The following is an 18802-nucleotide window of genomic DNA, read 5'->3' on the forward strand; positions in this document are numbered from 1 at the left end:
CCACATGCCGCGGAGCGGCTGGGTCCGTGAGCCATGGCCTCTGAGCCTGCGCGTCCGGAGCCTGTGCTCCGCAACGGGAGAGGCCACAACAGTGAGAGGCCCGCGTACCGCAAAAAAACTCCCCACCTAAGCGAGCTGGCACTGTGCAGGCATGGAGGTCCACAACTCTAACCTGGAGGAGCTGTGTGGCTTACACTGAATGAAGGTTCTGATTCCTTTCTTAGCCTCACTACAGAATCCAGAGTAACTAGTCCCTTTGAGTCTCATCCCAGGGTGCTAGATCCTCCCCCACTTAAGGAGAAACCACACAATAGAGTGGCTCTCCTCTGCCCTTCTCATCATCCTAGTACCATAAACACCCCAGAGGGCAGAGCTGGGCCAGGGTTTCCCACTTATCCTCCACCTGAGCCCCTTCCCCCTTCTCTTTGGCCAAAAGCATTCCCCAAGCCTGAGCCAAAGCCTTCCAGGAACCTCCCTGAAGGCCAAGGTTGCTTGGAGGTACTACCCCCTGCTTCCCACCAGAGGTCGCCCTCCCACACAAGCCTAAGCAAACAGAACCCGGCTTTGCCTTCTCGGCAGCAGTAACATTATTTTCTTTCTCTATTTTTATCTATTAAAAAGATTTCTTTACAGCCATAACTTAGATCTCTACACTAAAATGGAGCAACAGGAAGATATAATGGTGCATTTCATTTATGAATGACCTGTAATAAATTACTCCGAAGTGTCCCGAGTGCCAGGAGACACAACGCTTTGTCTGCCCACGGACTGTATTTCACCTGCTTTAATTTAGCTGACACATAAAACTCATTTGACATTTCGCAGGTATTTGTTGGGGGCGGGGGGGGGGGGGGGGTGGCCTGCGGGAGGGGACCACTGCGAGGCCGGGAGGAGAGTGTGGGTGGCGGCAGAGCCAAGGATATTTGGTTCTTGTTGAGGGTTAAGGTGTGGAGCCTGGGTAACCCTGGCAACACGAGGTCATCCCCGAGCAGATTGTTGTCCAAGATGAGTTCCTCCAGGCTCCCGAACTCGCTCAGTCCTTCCAGTGACCTGCAATGACAAAGGCAACAGGAAAAATGATCCTGCACTAAATCAGGGAGGCCATTATGAGCCGAAATAAATATTTTAACCTTCCCTTTCAGGATTGGGAATAGTTTGGGCTTGGTGCCTGTCAGCAAAGTGAATGACAAGAATTAGTAGCGGGAGCCGGGGCGGGGGCGGCGGGGGAGAAGGGGCCGCTGGCACTCACCGCATCCTTCACGCATTGCCAACATGAAGGATGAGGGTCACTTAGTGAGTAGCCAGGATCCAAAACAAAGGGCTTCAGATACGGCCTGCAGGATAAATTTGTCAATGTCTTGTGCCTTCAGGCACCCAGCCTCAGCTGACCCTAACCTCCATTCCCAAGATAAATAACTCTGTCACAGTTCACCTTCATTCCCTGGACACAAATTTAAGTTGTCATCCATCATTCCTGCCCAGAAATATCATACCCCTCTTACAATAATAAATATAACTTCAAGTATCATTTCTTAGCGGTTCTCCTCTACACAGTCCTAGGAAAAAGCAAGGAAGGTTTCCTTTCTCTGCATTCACCGCCTTTGACTTTTTCTCCCCTCTGCTTTTTTTCCTTACTAATCACTTAATTTGCTTCTGCCCAGTGTCCCTGTGACCGCCTCAAAAGGCAAGATATCTGCGGAAGCACGGAATCACTCCAGTCTGAATGGCTGTTTCTTTCTCTTTCATGATTTGTATTTGTTTTTGTTTTTGTTTGTGGGGGGGGAGGTGAGGTAAGGAAGGGGTTGCGGGAATTTCTGCCTCAAGGCTCCTGACTTGACGTTTACTGTTTTAATTTATGGAAAGTGGATTTCTCACTTCATTTCTTTGAAAAAAGTGCCGAATGCAGCAAATGGAGATGTCAGGGCAGTAAAGAAACAGGCATCGGAAAGAATTAAGTACCCGGCTCAGAGAGAAAAAAAAGTATCCGGGGAAAACAGCCCTGTTAATAGACGTAGCTGAAAGTTAACTCTTAAGGTTAGGGGCACAGGGCTGCTGGGGGTGCAGGCAGCGAGGGGCAGCTGTGCGCATGTGCCTGCCCGGTGCACGCAGATGGTAATTACAGAAAGCTGCCCGGTGGAGGGACTCACACGGCCACATGCTCCCAGCTCGTTCACCTGCCAGACCCAAGAGCTGTGCTGAGCTTGCACAGGCTGACAGCTGAGCTACGACGTTGACCAGAGGGTGGACTCACACAGGGTTGCCTGGCTGTTCTATAAAATGCAACGAATCGGGGAGATGTTGTCTAAGCTATTTATGCATTTACTGATGGCCCTTCCATCACAGACGCTCCTGCTTGCGTGTGCAATGCCGGTACATGTGATGTGACTGTTCAGTGCCTGTATATATGGTGTGAGTGTGAACTTGAGCACCAGACCTTTCTGAATACATCCATCTCTCCCTTGTGGGACCTGTGTCAATAGGACTCCAAAATCAAGAGGAGGTGAAAGATGCCTGGTGAAGAAGCAATTCAACCCCCAGACTCCACTGGGCCCAGAGCTCCACCAGCAGCCCCACTCCTGCCCCAAACCTCCAGGTGGTCCCAGCCACGGCCCAGCACCCAGACCACGTCTAATCCCGTAACTGACACTACTTGCACCGTAGCAGGGGGGCAATACCGCATACACTTGGGGTCAAGGGTCAACAGGGTCACCAAGTTCCATTTCCTCCTCCTCTTCTCTCTCCTTCCTCAGGTTTCAGGAAGGCAAAACAAAATTTATACACGTACAGTCAGGAAGGCCTGGGGTTTTACTTCTGTGCCATCATTTACTTGCAGCCTGAATTGGGGCATCTCAACAACCCCCTTGAGTTCCCTTCTTCTGTGCTGACCCAGCTCACAGGATCTTACAGGGAATACGTGGGAGAGGACTAACAACCTATTAGCAAATACTGGTTTCTTTCTTCTCCTTCCTCATTGATTTTTCTGGAAGCCCTGACCTTTGGTCAGGGGTGTGGGGGGTGGTTCAGGATGCAGGGGGTGGGCAGAGGAGGACATGTGCAAAGGTGTGTAGTAAGTGTGGCTTCTGCACAGAAACTTCAAGCTTTCTTGAAGCCCCTTCCTCCTTGGGGGTTACTGAGTGCTGATCCCAAAGTCTCAGGACTATAGCCCCCGTTTACCTCAAGGGGAGTCGTGGCCACCTCCCCATCGGGGCACCTAATGCATGGCTAATCAGTCCTTTGTGCACGAACATCAGCTGGACTCTGGTCAAAGGTGGCATCCAAATACACGTTGTCCCGGAGTTATGTTATCCAAATATAATACTTTTATCATGAGAGTCAGCAAAGGGTTGGCAACTGACAAGCAGAAGAAACTTCCTTCCAAGAGTGCTTCAGGGGAGGCATAAGACAAAATGACACCACATGGTGAGGACAAAGCCGGGAACGCTAGAAGGAGTGCCCCCAGAGATGCCTTTCCCTCCAGGGTGGGCTCTGGGGCAGAGCTCAAAACAGGAGGGAGACTTCAGAGAGCACTTGGGAAGCTCAGGCTCAAACCCCCTGTCACCTGTCTGGTTCGAGATCCTTTTTGCCATGTCATACTGTTAGCTGCTCAGTTAAAAGGAAGGTTACGGGGGGTGGGGGGTTGCTAATTAATAAATCCCTGTCTTCATGTCATCACTGGGGTGTGCACTTGGTGATTTAATCAGCTAAATTCAGAGCTGAGGGATTGGAGGGACAGGAGGCAGAGAGCGTAATGAAGGATAAAACTGGAGGGGACAGGATTTCTGGAGCTTGGCTGGCATGTGGAAGGCAATAAACAGATGCTTGGAAGGTGCTTTTCGTTTTTACTTTTAAAATAAGTTTATTTTTGTGTTATTGCTATTGTTGTTGTTGCTGCTTTCCTGGAAGGAGACGGGGAAAGAAATTATGTGGGTCAATCTTTGAGCTCATACCCCTATATACAAGATGCCTGCAGAGATGTGTGCTACTAAATGACAAGGCAAAAAAGGCTGTAAGGGTCCACACAGATCTATGCTGTTCAAGGGACAGCTATGGTAGCTACAAGAAAAAGATGGCAGGACTGGAATTTCTCCCCTATAACCTTGTGTGTGGACAGCAAAATGCACCCCAGACCCAAGAGCCCTGGTGGAGGAGGTGAGTGTCATTCCATGGTCACCCACCAGCTTGGTTGGCTGTGGCTACAAACGCCTGAGGGGTGGGCTGGGAAGGCCAGGCAGGCCTGAGTGCCACGGACAGGGTCTGGACAGGGAGGGCAAGGCACAGCCAGCTGGAGAGAGGTCTTCCCGGCCCAGCAAGGAGATGTCAAGGGCAGGCAGGGAGACCCGGTGTGCGGTCCGATCCGTGCCAGGTGGTTTGCTCTGGAAACCTAATCAGCACCTCCAAAGTGCACTGCAGGCTGCCGGCCTCCGCTCCACCAGCGGGAAAGCTGCCCATTATGTCACCCACAGGTACCATCTTGGTTACCTTGTTCGCAGGGCTCCGGCTGGGCTCCCCTAGGAGCCGCTGCAGCTGCTGGGAGAGTCCTAGTGCCTTTTCCAAAGGCACATCAAATGACAAAACATCACAATGCATTCAACTCCAGCGGATTCAAACAGAGAGAACTTTTAAGTTTCCACTGTAATTAACCCTATCCTCGTTAAGATAATTATGATCAAGCTTCCTGTCAGAGTTAATATCCCAGCATCATTGCCCCTGGCTCCCACTCTGCCTTCATTAGCTTACAAAAACAGTGGCGCTAAACAGGCCCCTCGCCCTCTGCAAGTCAGGCCAGTGCTGTGAGCCTCACAGAGGGAGGGACCTCAGGCAGGGCAGCAGGGCCTCCTGGAACCCCAATCCCTTCTGCTCCTGGGTGGGCGCACACTCAGTGGCCTCCATCCTTTCCCCAAAAGTCGTCAGAACAGGGAAGGAGAAGGGCCCGGACCAGAGCAGGGCTGGGAGGTTTGGGCAGAAGAGGTATTCAAATGTAGCTCCCCCCTTTTCAGCAAAAAACCAGCCAGGAAAACCATCAGAAGACACATCCAGAATTCCCGGTTCAAGAACTGCCCTTCTCTTTCCTGGGGTACAGGCCATGGTCAGAACTAGACCTCTCTGCCCTCAGCTCCCAGCCTGTTTGGGGATGATAATTCTGCCTGACACGAGATGGGCAGGGAACGGGGAGACAGTTAACCACAGACCCTGGGAAAGAAAAGTATCCCTTTGTGGAACCAGAGTTGCCTCAAATCCAGAACAAATTAAGAAAAGAAGATTTCTACTAAGGTCTTTATCTGCTCCCTCTGTGATATCTACCTAAATATCCATATACATATTTTTAACTGAGACAATGGAGAGGCCGTGGAAATCCTAAAGGACCTAACCCATATATCTGATGTCTACCACACTGGCTACTTCTGCAGACCTGCTCAGGCCAGGCACTGCCTACTCTGTAACGGTCTTTCTGCATGACTCCTGTCTGCCCAGCTCCCAACAAAAAGGGATCTCAGTGCAACCTCCAAAATACCTAGAAAGTTGTCAAAAGCACAGTAAGGGCTCAATGCCTTTTAGCCAACTGACTACTGATCAGCCAGGAGCCTGTGGGTTGCGGAGAAAAACGCTGCCGATAGCATGGCAAGGGCAGGACAAAGAGCAGGCCTCAGGGTGACCGGCCAAGGGCTAGCAGGGCAATCTCTCCATCTGCATTCTTTCAGAGGCCAGAGTGCCTCCCTCTCTTTACCCCAAGGCCAAGTGACTGAGAACAGGCAGAAGTGACATTCGGCAAATCTGCGCCTGTATACCAGTATTGGTTACTAAACTATTTCAGTAATTCCTTACCAATTGGTAAAAAATTGCAGCTCTCAATACCCTGGGTGCCCCACCCTGTTACCCTGGCCACTCCCCAGAGCTCCCAGACCTTTCCTGTGTTCAGCAACTAAGTGGTTAATGTCCCTCTCACCCTCATCACACAGGGCCTTCAAGGACCCTGCTTCAGCCAAGATCTTTCTGACTGGTCAGTGCAACTGTTAAATAATTTAAACATCGCACTTGAGAGCAGAAATAGCAACTTGTACACTTTACTCCTCCCCACCATGCCAAGTACAATGTCTGGCACACAGCAGGTTCTTGGTGAATGTCTACGCACAGACTTACAACAGAGGCCATGACCAAAGCTACAAGGACAGGACAGACAGCACAGAGCTACACGCGAGGAACAAAGGAAGAACTATGAGAATAGGAAAATTGTGGTATGACTGCTCCCGTCCCAGAAAATGGCCCAGTGGCACAAACATTTTTAGAAAGGCTGTTCATCTAACCCATGAGCAGAATCCTTTCTTTCTGCCATAAAACAATTTTATATCCTATTTAAATGAATATATATAACTATAGATAGTACATAATATATAGTATATTACTATAGCTAGTATATACTATAGTGTCACTGTACATAGCGTTATATGTACAGTTGGCACTATGTATTTTCTACACATTTTTCTGTCATTCAGGTCACATAACCGGGGGTATATGTACAAATAATAATATAAATCAACTGTCTATATGGTAAGTATATCAATAGAGGAGGAATGTGTCTTTAAAAATTAGGAGAATGTGGAAAAGGCTCTAGGCTATGTAAGACAGTGTATAGTGACGTCATGTGACAGTATATCACATGGAATTTGTCAAAGTCACTTTCAAAGCCCTATGGAGCCCCCTGTCAGGATGGATGATCCCTGATCTTCTGAGAATAAAATTCAAAAACGGTATAAGAGATCTGAACCCAAGACCAGTCAAAAATCTAAGGTAGTTAGGTGTTTGTTAACTCTATGTGGGATCAAGTCCAAAGCCATCATGCACCATACTTAATAACAGTACAACAAAGAAAGAAACTGTTAAATATGATCCCTCAAGAATTATGGAGAACGAGCAAGGAGCTAGGAGCCCAGAAATGAGTGCCTGCATTTCCAGTTATTTGAAAAGGAAGGTAAAATTCTATAAACTTTAGATTGATAAGTTCATAAACTTACCTACATGGAATTCTAGTCAGACTGTAGCTCTGAAGAGCCATTATTTTCTTGTCCTATATTATAGGACAATATAAATCACGTATGTGATCATGTAACCCTTTTCAGTTTTGCTGCCAGGAAGCTCAGAACTAAATTATGACCCAACTGTAAAAAGGAAGTACCCCATGGTCTCTATATCTGCTTTCTAACTTCACTGTCAAGGCTTATAAATATTTTATAGACTATCTATATATTGTTATATGTTTTACTAATTCAATACAATTTAATATAGCATAGCTTCTCAAACAGGCAGTTCCTGTGCATTAAGGACAAGTTCTGTGAGGCCAGCTATTAACGCGGACGGCTGACTAGGAATAAAGATGTATACTGCATCCCCATTTCACAATGTCTTTGAAAAGAATACTACTAATTCTAATGACATCCTTGTGGCAGAAAAGCAAAAAGTGGACTAGAAAATGACCACTTTAGCTAGAGTCATAACCGGTTTGAAAATATACCTGAAGAACACTAATTAACGGCTCAGCTTGCTCTGGGGGAAGGTTCTGGGGACTTTGGTCCTGATGTTTTGCCAATGACTTGGTTAAGGACAGGTTTATCACATTTATGGAGGCCAGCACCTAGAAAGATATTTAAAAGGATGCAGTAGGAACCAAAATGATCCTGCTAGAATCAAGCCACTGTTTCAGCCCAACAAGATGACATTTTTCAACATCTAATGTAAAGACTACCCCAAAATACCCATTTAACTAAAACATTCAAAGGCAAATGAAAATTGGGGAAAACGTTTACAATCTCTCTGATAGCGTAAGGTTTAACATCCTTAATATGAAAAGAGTGTTTGAAAATCATTAAGGAAAAGCTGAAAGCCCTAGGATAAAAATGATCAAAAGACATGGAGAGAAAATACACCAGGAATGCAAATGGTCAATAATGAAAATGTGGGGTGAAATTTCAGCTTCATTGGGAATCCAAAATATTCCAATTAGACGAGATATTTTCACCTTACTAGCAAATGCACTGCTTTCTTAACTCTTAACATAGTCTTGTCAAAAGGTCAAGGTAACACTAATGGCAGAGTGAAACTGTTATAACCTTTCTGGATGTCAATTTATACTAAAGCCTTAAGAATTATCACCTATTCCTCCAGTAATTCCAAGAATTTATTCAGCAAATATCTAAGAAGTCTATATGGTTTAAATATGTTCACTACAGCATTATTTATAACAACACTGTAAACAAGCCTAAATGCCCAATGATAGAGGAACTATTAAATAAAGCTCAAAATATCTGTATGATGAAACACCATGCAGCAACTTTTTCTTAATTAATTAATTTATTTATTTATTTTTGGCTGCGTTGGGTCTTCGTTGCTGCGTGTGGGCTTTCTCTAGTTGCAGCGAGCAGGGGCTACTCTTCGTTGTGGTGCGTGGGTTTCTCATTGAGGTGGCTTCTCTTCTTGTGGGGCATGGGCTCTAGGTGCAGGGGCTTCAGTGGTTTTGGTACGCGGGCAGTTGTAGCTTGCGGTCTCTAGAGCGCAGCCTCAGTAGTTGTGGCGCACGGGCTTAGGTGCTCCGCGGCATGTGGGATCTTCCTGGACCAAGGCTCGAACCCGTGTCCCCTGCATTGGCAGGCAGATTCTTAACCACTGCGCCACCAGGGAAGCCCCCATGCAGCAATTTAAAATGATATTAAAGGCAGATATCTATGGATCCAGTAAAACTGTCACATTATCTATTTAAGCACCTAAATTAAGTTATAATACATGTAATACACCAAGATCTCACGCATGGAAATTAAAAGGCATCCATGTGCTCGCCTCCACTCTCTACACACATTTTCATCTGTACTATGTCTTCCATCTTGATGGTTAAGAGTCATTAGTCTTTTTTTTTAATAAATTTATTTTATTTATTTATTTTTGGCTGTGTTGGGTCTTTGTTGCTGTGCACGGGCTTTCTCTAGCTGTGGCGAGCAGGGGCTACTCTTCGTTGTGGTGCGCAGGCTTCTCATTGTGGTGGCTTCTCTTGTCGAGGAGCACGCACTCTAGGCGTGCAGGCTTCAGTAGTTGTGGCGCAAAGGCTTAGTTGCTCCACGGCATGTGGGATCTCCTTGGACCAGGGATCGAACCCGTGTCCCCTGCACTGGAGACAGATTCTTAACCACTTCGCTACCAGGGAAGTCCCAGGAGTCATTAGTCTTTGTTAGTTGTTTCTAGTTTACAAACTGCTGTTAATACACAATCTTGTACACTGGGACTTTAATGACAATTCTGTACACACACACATTGATGCATACATACATATCCACATATCTAGCTGTAGATGCATGGATGGATGGATGGATAGATAGACAGATCCCAGATATACATCACTAACCCTTAAGTAATGAGTTTATAGGATTTTTTCCTCCTCTTTCACAGTTTTCACTAGTTATTAGATTTTCTATCATGAGTAAGTATCTTATAATCAGGAGAAACTCCAGTAAATATTACTTTTAAATAAAACAAAACCATTTCCCAAACAGAATATGGAGGAGGCTTAGCTAAAGAGGAGTGTGTATAAAGGGGGCTTAGTTAGCATGAATCTCCAGAGTGGGGCTGCCACCACAGAAGCTAATCTGATCGTAATCCACCCTACTGGCCCCTCAGTAACTCTACTGGGAGCTTTGTTTCAATTCTCGGTGCCAGACTCCAAGGAGCATCAGCATTCGGAAACACTGCGTGACCAGAACCACCAGCTGGTTTGGAAGGGTGTGAGGAACGGTGACTGAGACCGTCAAGATTACCTAACCAGGAAGAGAGGAGGCTTAGTTGTTTCAAAGTAGTGAGTCTATGGCCTGCCAGAAGGCAGAATCAAAAACAAATTTTGTGATTTGAGAAAATGATGTAATCTGGGAGGAGAGGTCTTGAATCAATTTTTTACAAACTTCTAAAAATAGAGAGCTGTTTTTGCCAAAGGACTGAGCTACCTTATGAGTCATTATATGAATTTGATCAGAGACTGGGAATCATAAAGGATGTTCACAGGGAACTTCTGCATACAGAAGATGAGATTCGGGCTTCCCTGGTGGCACAGTGGCTGAGAGTCCGCCTGCCGATGCAGGGGCGCGGGTTCGTGCCCCAGTCCGGGAAGATCCCACATGCCGCAGAGCGGCTGGGTCCGTAAGCCATGGCCGCTGAGCCTGCGCGTCCGGAGCCTGTGCTCCACAACGGGAGAGGCCACAGCGGTGAAAGGCCCGCGTACCGCAAAAAAAAAAAAAAAAAAAGATGAGATTCAGTGACCACTAAGATTCTATCCAGATTCTGTGCTTCTCTGACTGGAGCTCCTTCTGCTATAACCACAGTTCACAAGGACTGCCAAGAGCCACTTCTTCCCTGCCAGAAGGGTCCCCTTCTGACCCAGCCTGGTGGAAAGAGGGCAGCAGAGAGCTCTAGCTCTGTCATTCCCCCTCACACTCAACTCTGTACCTTATTCTGATCTTCTAGCTGGAATTGCGCAAGGTCTCTTTAATGCTTCCCTAACTAGGGGCACATCCCCATAATTAAAGAGGCACATGTCAACACACTTACAGCCTCTTACAGCCAATAAACCAGATGTCAGAGCCACAGCATTGTCTGCATGCATCACAGTCTTCTTCCTAGACACGCAGACTTGGAGTCCTAGGGGGATTTTAGGGTGTTCCATTCTCCACTTCACAGAAGGTGACCAATGCTCAGAGAGGTAAAGTGGCTTGACTGAAACCATACCTAGTAACCAAGACGTGTCTAGAACTTTTGGACATACAGAGCAGTGCTCCCTCAACTAAACCGTGCTAAACTACCTCTAAATAATTTCTAGTGGAGGTCTGGAAGTGGAAATTCACCACTGCCACATTCCTTACCAAAACACACACAGTATATCTCTTTGTAATTCATTCATTATATGTCCTCAGTTGTAATGATCAACCTAGATGGTCTTCATATTCTTTTTCCTTTCGATCTCTACTCCCGTCCTAGCCCTCCTAGAACAATCCCCTGAAGAACGAGTTCTTATAGTTTTTCTAATGTGGTTCTCACGAGGTTAAGTATTCATTAGGTAGGGCTGGGTTGAAATTTACCAGCTAACGGTCCCCTTGGCATGTACCTCTATAGCTTATTCATTCATTTACAAAAATGTAGTGCGCGCCAACTCGGTGCCTAGCATTCTGCTAAACTCTGGGGCTGCGGAGATCGCTGAGGCGTAGTCCCCTACTGTTAAGTAGCAGATACAGACAAGAAAGCGGGTGCCATTGAATGCAGGGTAGTGGGTTAGACTGGGATGATAAGCACTACTCCGGGTGGGGAGGGCTGGCTCAGGGAGAACTTCAAAGAGGAGATGGGCTTGAGCAGACAAGTCTCAGTCCAGTTGAATTCTCATCTTTTGAGCCTCTACTTGCACTTTATGCCAAAGGTGGTGGTGAGAGAACATGAGAAGAAGAGAGAATTTGATTCTGGCACTCCAGTAATGGACGTTCCAAAAAGCTTACTGAGAACCAGAAAGCCTGTCTGTGACACCCACTTCCAGTATGTCAGGTTCTCAATGAGCACCTCCATCTGGGGATACGAAAGATGCACAGTTCATGGCACCTGCTCCCAGTGGGTTTATCATGTATGGGAAGAGAGAAAGGAGTTAAACTTGAAAGGAGGAGAAATCATGTAGGACAGCATATATTAAGCAGTATGCGCAAGATGGGCTCTAGATGTTGAGAGAAAAGTAATGAGGGCTTTTGTGGTCACCTTTTAGGCCCATCCTCCTATGTTTGTCCTGAAGTTATTACAGCAAGTGAGTCCCTAAGGACAGAGGTGAGGAACCAGGTACCCTCCCCCTATGAACATGTCAGATGCCCCCACGTCTTGTTCCCATCACTCTGCCCATCTGGCTGTCTTCCTCTCCTCTCAGCCCATCTTTCCTACATTTCTCCCACCCTGGTGACAGGGCTTGGTTCTGGGCTTTGACTACGTCTCTAAAATTATTTTGATTCACGGCTTGAGATTTTACAAAACCACACATGCACGCATGGAGCCTGTGGCCTCGGGTTCTTGTTTGTTTTTAAGAGTCTAAAGAGTGGGTTTGTTTGGCGGGTTCTATAAATGGAGGTTTTCTTTACTGGGGAGATGTAAGGGCGCGGACATGGTGTGCTGCAGCCGCGGTATGTGTGCACGTCGCCATGGGATGGAATCCAGCGCCCGGTAGGGGAGGCTCCCATGGCCATTGGGCAAACATATGTTGGGCCAAGAACACAGCTCTTCAACCTCATGAACTGTGTGCTTGAAAGATAACAGTGTCTCTTCCACATGCGGCTTTCACCACCCTCCGCAAGGGGAATTTCTAATTCAACAGATGGTGTCTACTCATTGCAAACCAACCAGAAAAGGAGACATTTACATGGCTGGGCCTCCAGGCCCTAGAGACCCAGAGGGGCCCTCATCAAATACTTGCCCAAAGACCAGCTCCCCATGGGCAGGGCCCTCTGGAATGGAATCGGGCCAAGAAAACCAGCAAAAATGTGCCAAGTGCTGATTCTGTGAGGTCCCAGTTGGCTGAAAAAGGTGAAAACATGTTTTCTGTCCCAGACTACAGGATAGCTTTATATCTCCTTCAGGAAAGAAAGCCCTGGGAGATATGGTAACCTCCAAAAGTCGCTTGCTACTGGAGCCATTTTCCTTCTTCCAAAGCAGCCCTTGCTCTGTGATTTGCAAAACCTTTCAAAGAACAACTGTGTCAGGTTTGGGCTCCATTTCATATAATGGCACATTCTGGGCCCTGAGAACCAACACCTAACAGAAGTGACAGTGCTAGGGACAAGGAGGAGAGAGACAATGCCTGTAGATGTACAGCGATGAACAAGGGACCCTCCCGGGACTAAACGAAGGTTCTTTCTTCCTTGTCTGCCTCTCTGGTTATCTGACTGCTGCCCTTGGGGGCAGAATGTGCTGGTGGTGGTTTTCCAAGGCCCGTGGTGTCCTGATCTTGTCAACTCAGTGAAGTCAAACACAAAACATAGTAAGAAGACACACAAAGTAAGACTGCTATATTAGGGGACAGGAGCTCTGTTTTCCTAGATGTGCTGTAAGACTCTGGAAATATAACATCCCTCAGGTTTAATTTTCGAATCCATCACAGGGGCACGAAAATCCCTGACCTGTATAGTTTGCATATACTGGAATGGGGAAGACACGGGATAAAGTATGTGTAAACAAACCTAGATAAATATAAGGATTGCTGATACGTGAACGACTGTTTTGCAAACAATGTGTGTATTTTCTATAGAGGTAATTAGTTACCAAAGAAAAGGAAGCAAGTAGCCAAGGCTTTCCAAGAGATACTAACACTTATTCAGAATCATCTGGCAACAGAGCAGCTTGGGAGAACCTCTGTCTGAAGAAAGACCAGGGACCCTGATCCTCGTCCTGCCTTGGTGACTACCTTCCTGCCACGCTGCAGTCATATCCTTGCCCCATAATTTTCTGTAAACTGGGGAGGCTGGATTCAATTATTTCAGACATCTCTTCCCTTTGTAACATTCTCTGCTCTAAAGTAGGTTGCAGGAGAAAAACCCCCAAGCTAAACCAAAGTTTTATTATGTCCTTAATTATGCCACCATTCATTAAAAAGTTCCGCATGAATGTGGCAGGCCATCTCCAACCTTCCTACGGCCAGAAAAGGGGTTTGAAGGGCAGGGGTGCAGGGAGAGTTTCAAGTCTCAAGTATGAAATCTGATTAACAAGGACTATCTGGGGAGGGAAAAGTTGGGGGAGAAAAAAATACCACCCCTCCACCCCTGCGTTTTTTCATCTTTCAAGGCATCCTAGACTAGAGAGTGACAGGCAAAGTGACACAGCGCTCAGAGGGCAAAAGATAAATGTTTGATGGATTGGCCATTGGTAGGGAAGTGATGGGCTTTGTATGTGCATAATGGCTGAGCTGCCTTTCCATGTCGATCGCCTGCCAAGATAAGAAGCCATAATGAATGGACCTTGAGATGCCCTGGACAGGAGTGGTTTTCATTTGACTTGTTTTAATAAAATTAATTTTAAACAGAAGAACAACAACAAAATGGCAGAAGAAAGAGGAGAGCAATTTGGAGAGACCAGAAAGGCTGAGAATTGCAAACATCCAGAGTGGACGCCAACCATCGGCTTTTGCATTCACTGTGCTCATCAAGTCAGCAGAGGGAAACAATGTGATTTCCTCACATCTATATGTCATCAAAAGGCTGTCTGTGTCCAGTACTGTGGAGAGACACTGAGATATGGAAATTAAATGGCCTGGCTGAATAGAACAGTACCCTGATAGGCACAGAATGGATCACTCATTCATTCCTCCATCGGCAAATATTAACTGAGCATCCCCTACCTAGGGTGAATGAAACAGGTCTGCTCTCACCTGCATTGGAGCCTGGCGGGCTTGGCTTTTCTATCAAAGTGAGGAATACTCTCCTGGTCCAAGGACTCCTACTATGCTAGGTGTCTCTGCCAGGCAGCCATGACTCTACATCCTTGAACATGTCCCACCCCCAGCTAATTTCTCATTTCCATATTTATCTTCTGATTTTACTCTTCTGGTCCTATGTTTGTGCTTGGCTTCACTGAGTTTCCCAGATCACCTCCATCAGAATAACACAATGCTTGTGAAAACCCCACAATGGTGTTCTGCCGCCAAGAGCAGCAGTCATATAACCAGGATGGCAGACTTCAGCCCAAGTACCCTCTAGCTATGCCCATGAGTATATTACTTTGTGGACTTTGGTTTTTTCCATATGCAAAATGTGGGATTGGAGCAGATGATGTGCTCCATCTTTTGACTAACATTATTTGAGGCCTTGAAAGATCAAACATTCTGACAGGCCTGGGAGTACACACCTGGTTAAGACATTATCATGTCCTCAAGGGGCCCAAGATCTCGTGCAACAAGGGCAAAAACACTTGGCCATAACACAATGAGGTTTAAGTGCTCCTACTGCCTCCAGGTGACCTTAAAAGACCTCTAAGATCCCTTCTAAGACTCAAGTGTCCTAAGATTAGTGTCCTAACCTCCATTTCTCTTTCATTTTTAAGACGAAGTACAGAATTACAAAGAAGCTTGGTTATCCAAGCATTCTAACAGTCACCTCCATGATACCATGCATTTTCCCCGTGTTAGAAGAATCCTATGCAAAATGCAATGTGCTAGTGGGAAACAGCCGCATAGCACAGGGAGATCAGCTCGGTGCTTTGTGACCACCTGGAGGGGTGGGATAGGGAGGGTGGGAGGGAGGGAGACGCAAGAGGGAAGAGATATGGGAACATATGTATATGTATAACTGATTCACTTTGTTATAAAGCAGAAACTAACACACCATTGTAAAGCAATTATACTCCAATAAAGATGTAAAAAAAAATGCAATGTGAAAAATAAGTCTCCCCTTCGTATGGTGACAGATGGTAACTAGACTTATCATGGTGATCATTTTGTAACGTACAGAAGTATTGAATCACTATGTTGTATACCAGGAACTAACATAGTGTTGTAGGTCAATTATACTTCAAAAACAAACAAGCAAGCAAGCAAACTCACAGAAAAAGATTTGTGGTTACCAGAGGGTGGGGGAGAAAGAATTGGTGAAGGTGGTGAAAAGGTACAAACTTCCAGTTATAAGACAAATAAGTACTAGAGATGTCATGTACAACATGATAAAGATAATTAACACTGCTGTATGTTATAGATGAAAGTCGTTGAGAGTAAATCCTAAGAGTTCTCATCACAAGGAAAAGCAGTTTTTTTCTATTTCTTTAATTTTGTATCTATATGAGATGATAGATGTTCACTCAACTTACTGTGATAATCACTTCATGATGTAGGTAAGTCAAATCATTACACTGTACACCCTAAATTTATACAGTGCTGGATGTCTACTATATCAATAAAACTGGAAGAAAAAACTAAAGTAAAATAAAACTTTAAAAAAAAAAAGAAAGAAAAAAAAATCTCCCCCTCCTTCCTGCCTCTGAGGGTATCCTTTTTTCCACAACTACAAAAGGAAAGTCACTCATTACTAAACAGCTCAGCAAGGCTTGCACTATTGGAGAATATAAAGTTTTATGAGCAGGTCTCTCCTTCGCTCTCTGGGTGTAAGTGAGAAAGTGAGTGAGACAGAAAGTCGGAGAGGTCTGGCTCAGGAGTCCAGGTTGAATTATAGTCTGCCGCTCAAGATTCACAGCTCTTCGTGGTAGGAGGTTAATATTCTCACATGTCATTAGGTCTGCTGGCTCTCCTGATGCTTCATTGAAGCAGGCAGCAAATTATTTCCTCATGCTGCAGAGGACAGCCCACTTCAAAGCAAGGGAACTCAGGTCGGGGCAGGCCTCTGGGTGGATTCATGACTTGGGATCACCAGGGGTTGTCTATAGGTAAGAACGGGCCCAAAGCCTCTGACAAAGCTAACTTTTTGATCTGTCTTGACCCGACTTTCAAGTCAGACCTCCAGATTTTATTCCTATCACCTTCTAAGGACCTGCCAAGACCTGCGGGAAGACTGGGTAACCTGTCTGGTCATTTTATTGTCACTTGAAATGCCTCCACCTATTCTCTGCTGTTGTACCTCTCGCCCACAGTTCAAGGTGGAGCTTAAACACCTCCTCCTGGGAGGAGACTTCTCAGGCTGAGCCAAAGCTGGCTGTCCATGCCTGGACTCAACTCCCAAAGGGCTTCTGCACTGCACACTCCTTCCACCAGTGGGCCACAGACTTGGTCTGTTCTCCTATCATCCTAGGTGTCTTACTCTTGTCTCCTTGACAATCAAATAAAGCTTACGGGACTGCAGGCCCAATGGGTTCTATCTCTTTGCATCTGTCCTAGCGGCAGCTAAGTAGGAGGGAAGGGAAAACCTACATACCTGCCCTGGGTACACGTCTAAATCCTGATCCTGTCTCCTTTCCGGAAGACAGGGCCAAGAGAGCCCCAGAAATGTTTACAAAACAGGCTCATTCAGCTGTTTCTTTACAGGTAGCTTGGAAAATACCACTTCTAAAGACAAAATTAGGAAGAAGTTTGAAAGGCATAAGACACTCAGAAGAAGTCAGGGGAAAATCGAGGTTATCTTTGCACAGGCTCTGAATTTCTAAATAAGTATGTTTCGTGCACACACCCACCACAGGCTGTATTGTTTTCTCAGGTGGAGGTTTTCTCAACAGCAGGAAGGGTGTCCTTGGAGGGCAGCTATTATGAGGAGGCCTGCACACTAGGGCAGCCCTCTCCTTCAGCACCATCTGGGAGGGTGCCCCCACCTGGGGACGGCTGGAGGGGAACTCCCAGGGGACCCTGGAGGACACACTCCTGACAGGCCATGTCCAGGCACCACCCCAGGGCCGCCTGAGCGGCCAGCTCAGTATAGGGGGCCTGGAAGGAGTTCCTGTCCGGTGGTTGTAGAGGACTCTGACTGGCCTCCCAAATGTCTTTCCCCTTAGAGTAAAGGGACTGCACTGGGGAGGGGGGATCGGCAGTACTAGAATTAGGCAACCCCCTTGTCCCCCACTTCAAACCTGGACGTGCAAAGGGAAACTGGGGAGAGCTCTTGGTAGATGAGAAAAAGCACTGGGGAAACGTAAGGGGTGATCACCCCTGCCCCAGTCCTGTCTTCTCTCCCTGCCACACTCACCTGGAAACTTCCTCTTCTGCTTCCTGCTCCTCTCGCTATCTATTCTCCTATGTGCCCCACTTCCTTTCCACAAAAATACTCTTACCTTCTTTAACATAACACGTTTTCTATAATATATGCAGGGAAAACAAACAAAAACAAGGTACACACCCAGGTACCAAGTATGTATATATGTACGTATATATATGTACACACACACACACACACACACACACACACACAGTACGGAGTGCTGAGAGGCCAGGCAAGTGAGCACCAGCTGCTTCACTCCGGGTCAGACCCCAAAAGGCAAAGCTCCCTTGAGCTGGCCACACAGCTCAGCAGTCCTCCCCCAGCTCAGTTAAAGAGTGTTCAGTGAGGCATCAAGGGAGGAGCACTGCACCAGCGGTCAGCAGACTGGACTCCAGTCCAGCTCACTCAACACGCTGTGCGTGAGCAGGGCCCTTCGTTCCCTTCTCTGGACCTCAGATTCCTCCAGAGTGGAATAAAGAAAGAGGGGTGACTTTACCAGGGTGTCTAGAAAGGCAGTTTGTGACCACACGCATCAGCATCTCAAGAGACACTTATTAAACATACAGATGCCAAGGTCCACCCCTACCTACAAATCAGGTTCTTTGTGGGTGGCGTCTGGATATGTACAGTTAATTCCCCACATCATTTCTATGCATACAAAAGTGTGAGAAAGGGGGGGGGGTCCCCCAACTCAAACACCTTCAGGGACCATCAGGTATTGAAACCCTAGATTTCAAGGAATCCAAGGCTTGTCCATTACAGACACACATTATTCTATGTCTTGGTGAGAGAGAAAAACCACTGCAAGTTAAAGATGACCCAATGCTTCCTACCTTAAAATGTCTCAATGTCTCAGGAACTCTCTTCCTTTTTTATATCCTGCTCATTGCTTTGCAAGAAACTATGAATCAAGGTCCTTACTCCAATGACAAATATTTGCTTTATAATATCAAGTTTATGCCCTCTCCATATACACAATAATTTTGTCTTTCAATGTCAAATCACAGTGAATTTTTAAACAGTACATGAGATATCAAAAATACATATAAGTCAACTGAAGTGAAAATAATAAGAACAAACTATAACCAAGTTGAAGTGTGTACTGACAACAACAATAATATCACAGC

The 18802-nt window shown here is 46.3% G+C and overlaps 1 protein-coding gene across 1 annotated transcript in view; it reads right to left on the reverse strand.

Moving 5' to 3' along the window:
- Nucleotides 1–18802, reverse strand: part of LRMDA (leucine rich melanocyte differentiation associated) — a 1307794-nt gene that overhangs the window by 716816 nt on the left and 572176 nt on the right. The window contains exon 3 of the mRNA XM_079899924.1: nucleotides 922–1050. Coding sequence (XP_079756050.1) covers nucleotides 922–1050 — 129 coding nt within the window. The remainder of the gene's footprint in view (nucleotides 1–921; nucleotides 1051–18802) is intronic.

The sequence above is a fragment of the Stenella coeruleoalba genome (genome assembly GCF_951394435.1).
Source record: "Stenella coeruleoalba genome assembly, chromosome: 16".
Lineage (NCBI taxonomy): Eukaryota > Metazoa > Chordata > Mammalia > Artiodactyla > Delphinidae > Stenella > Stenella coeruleoalba.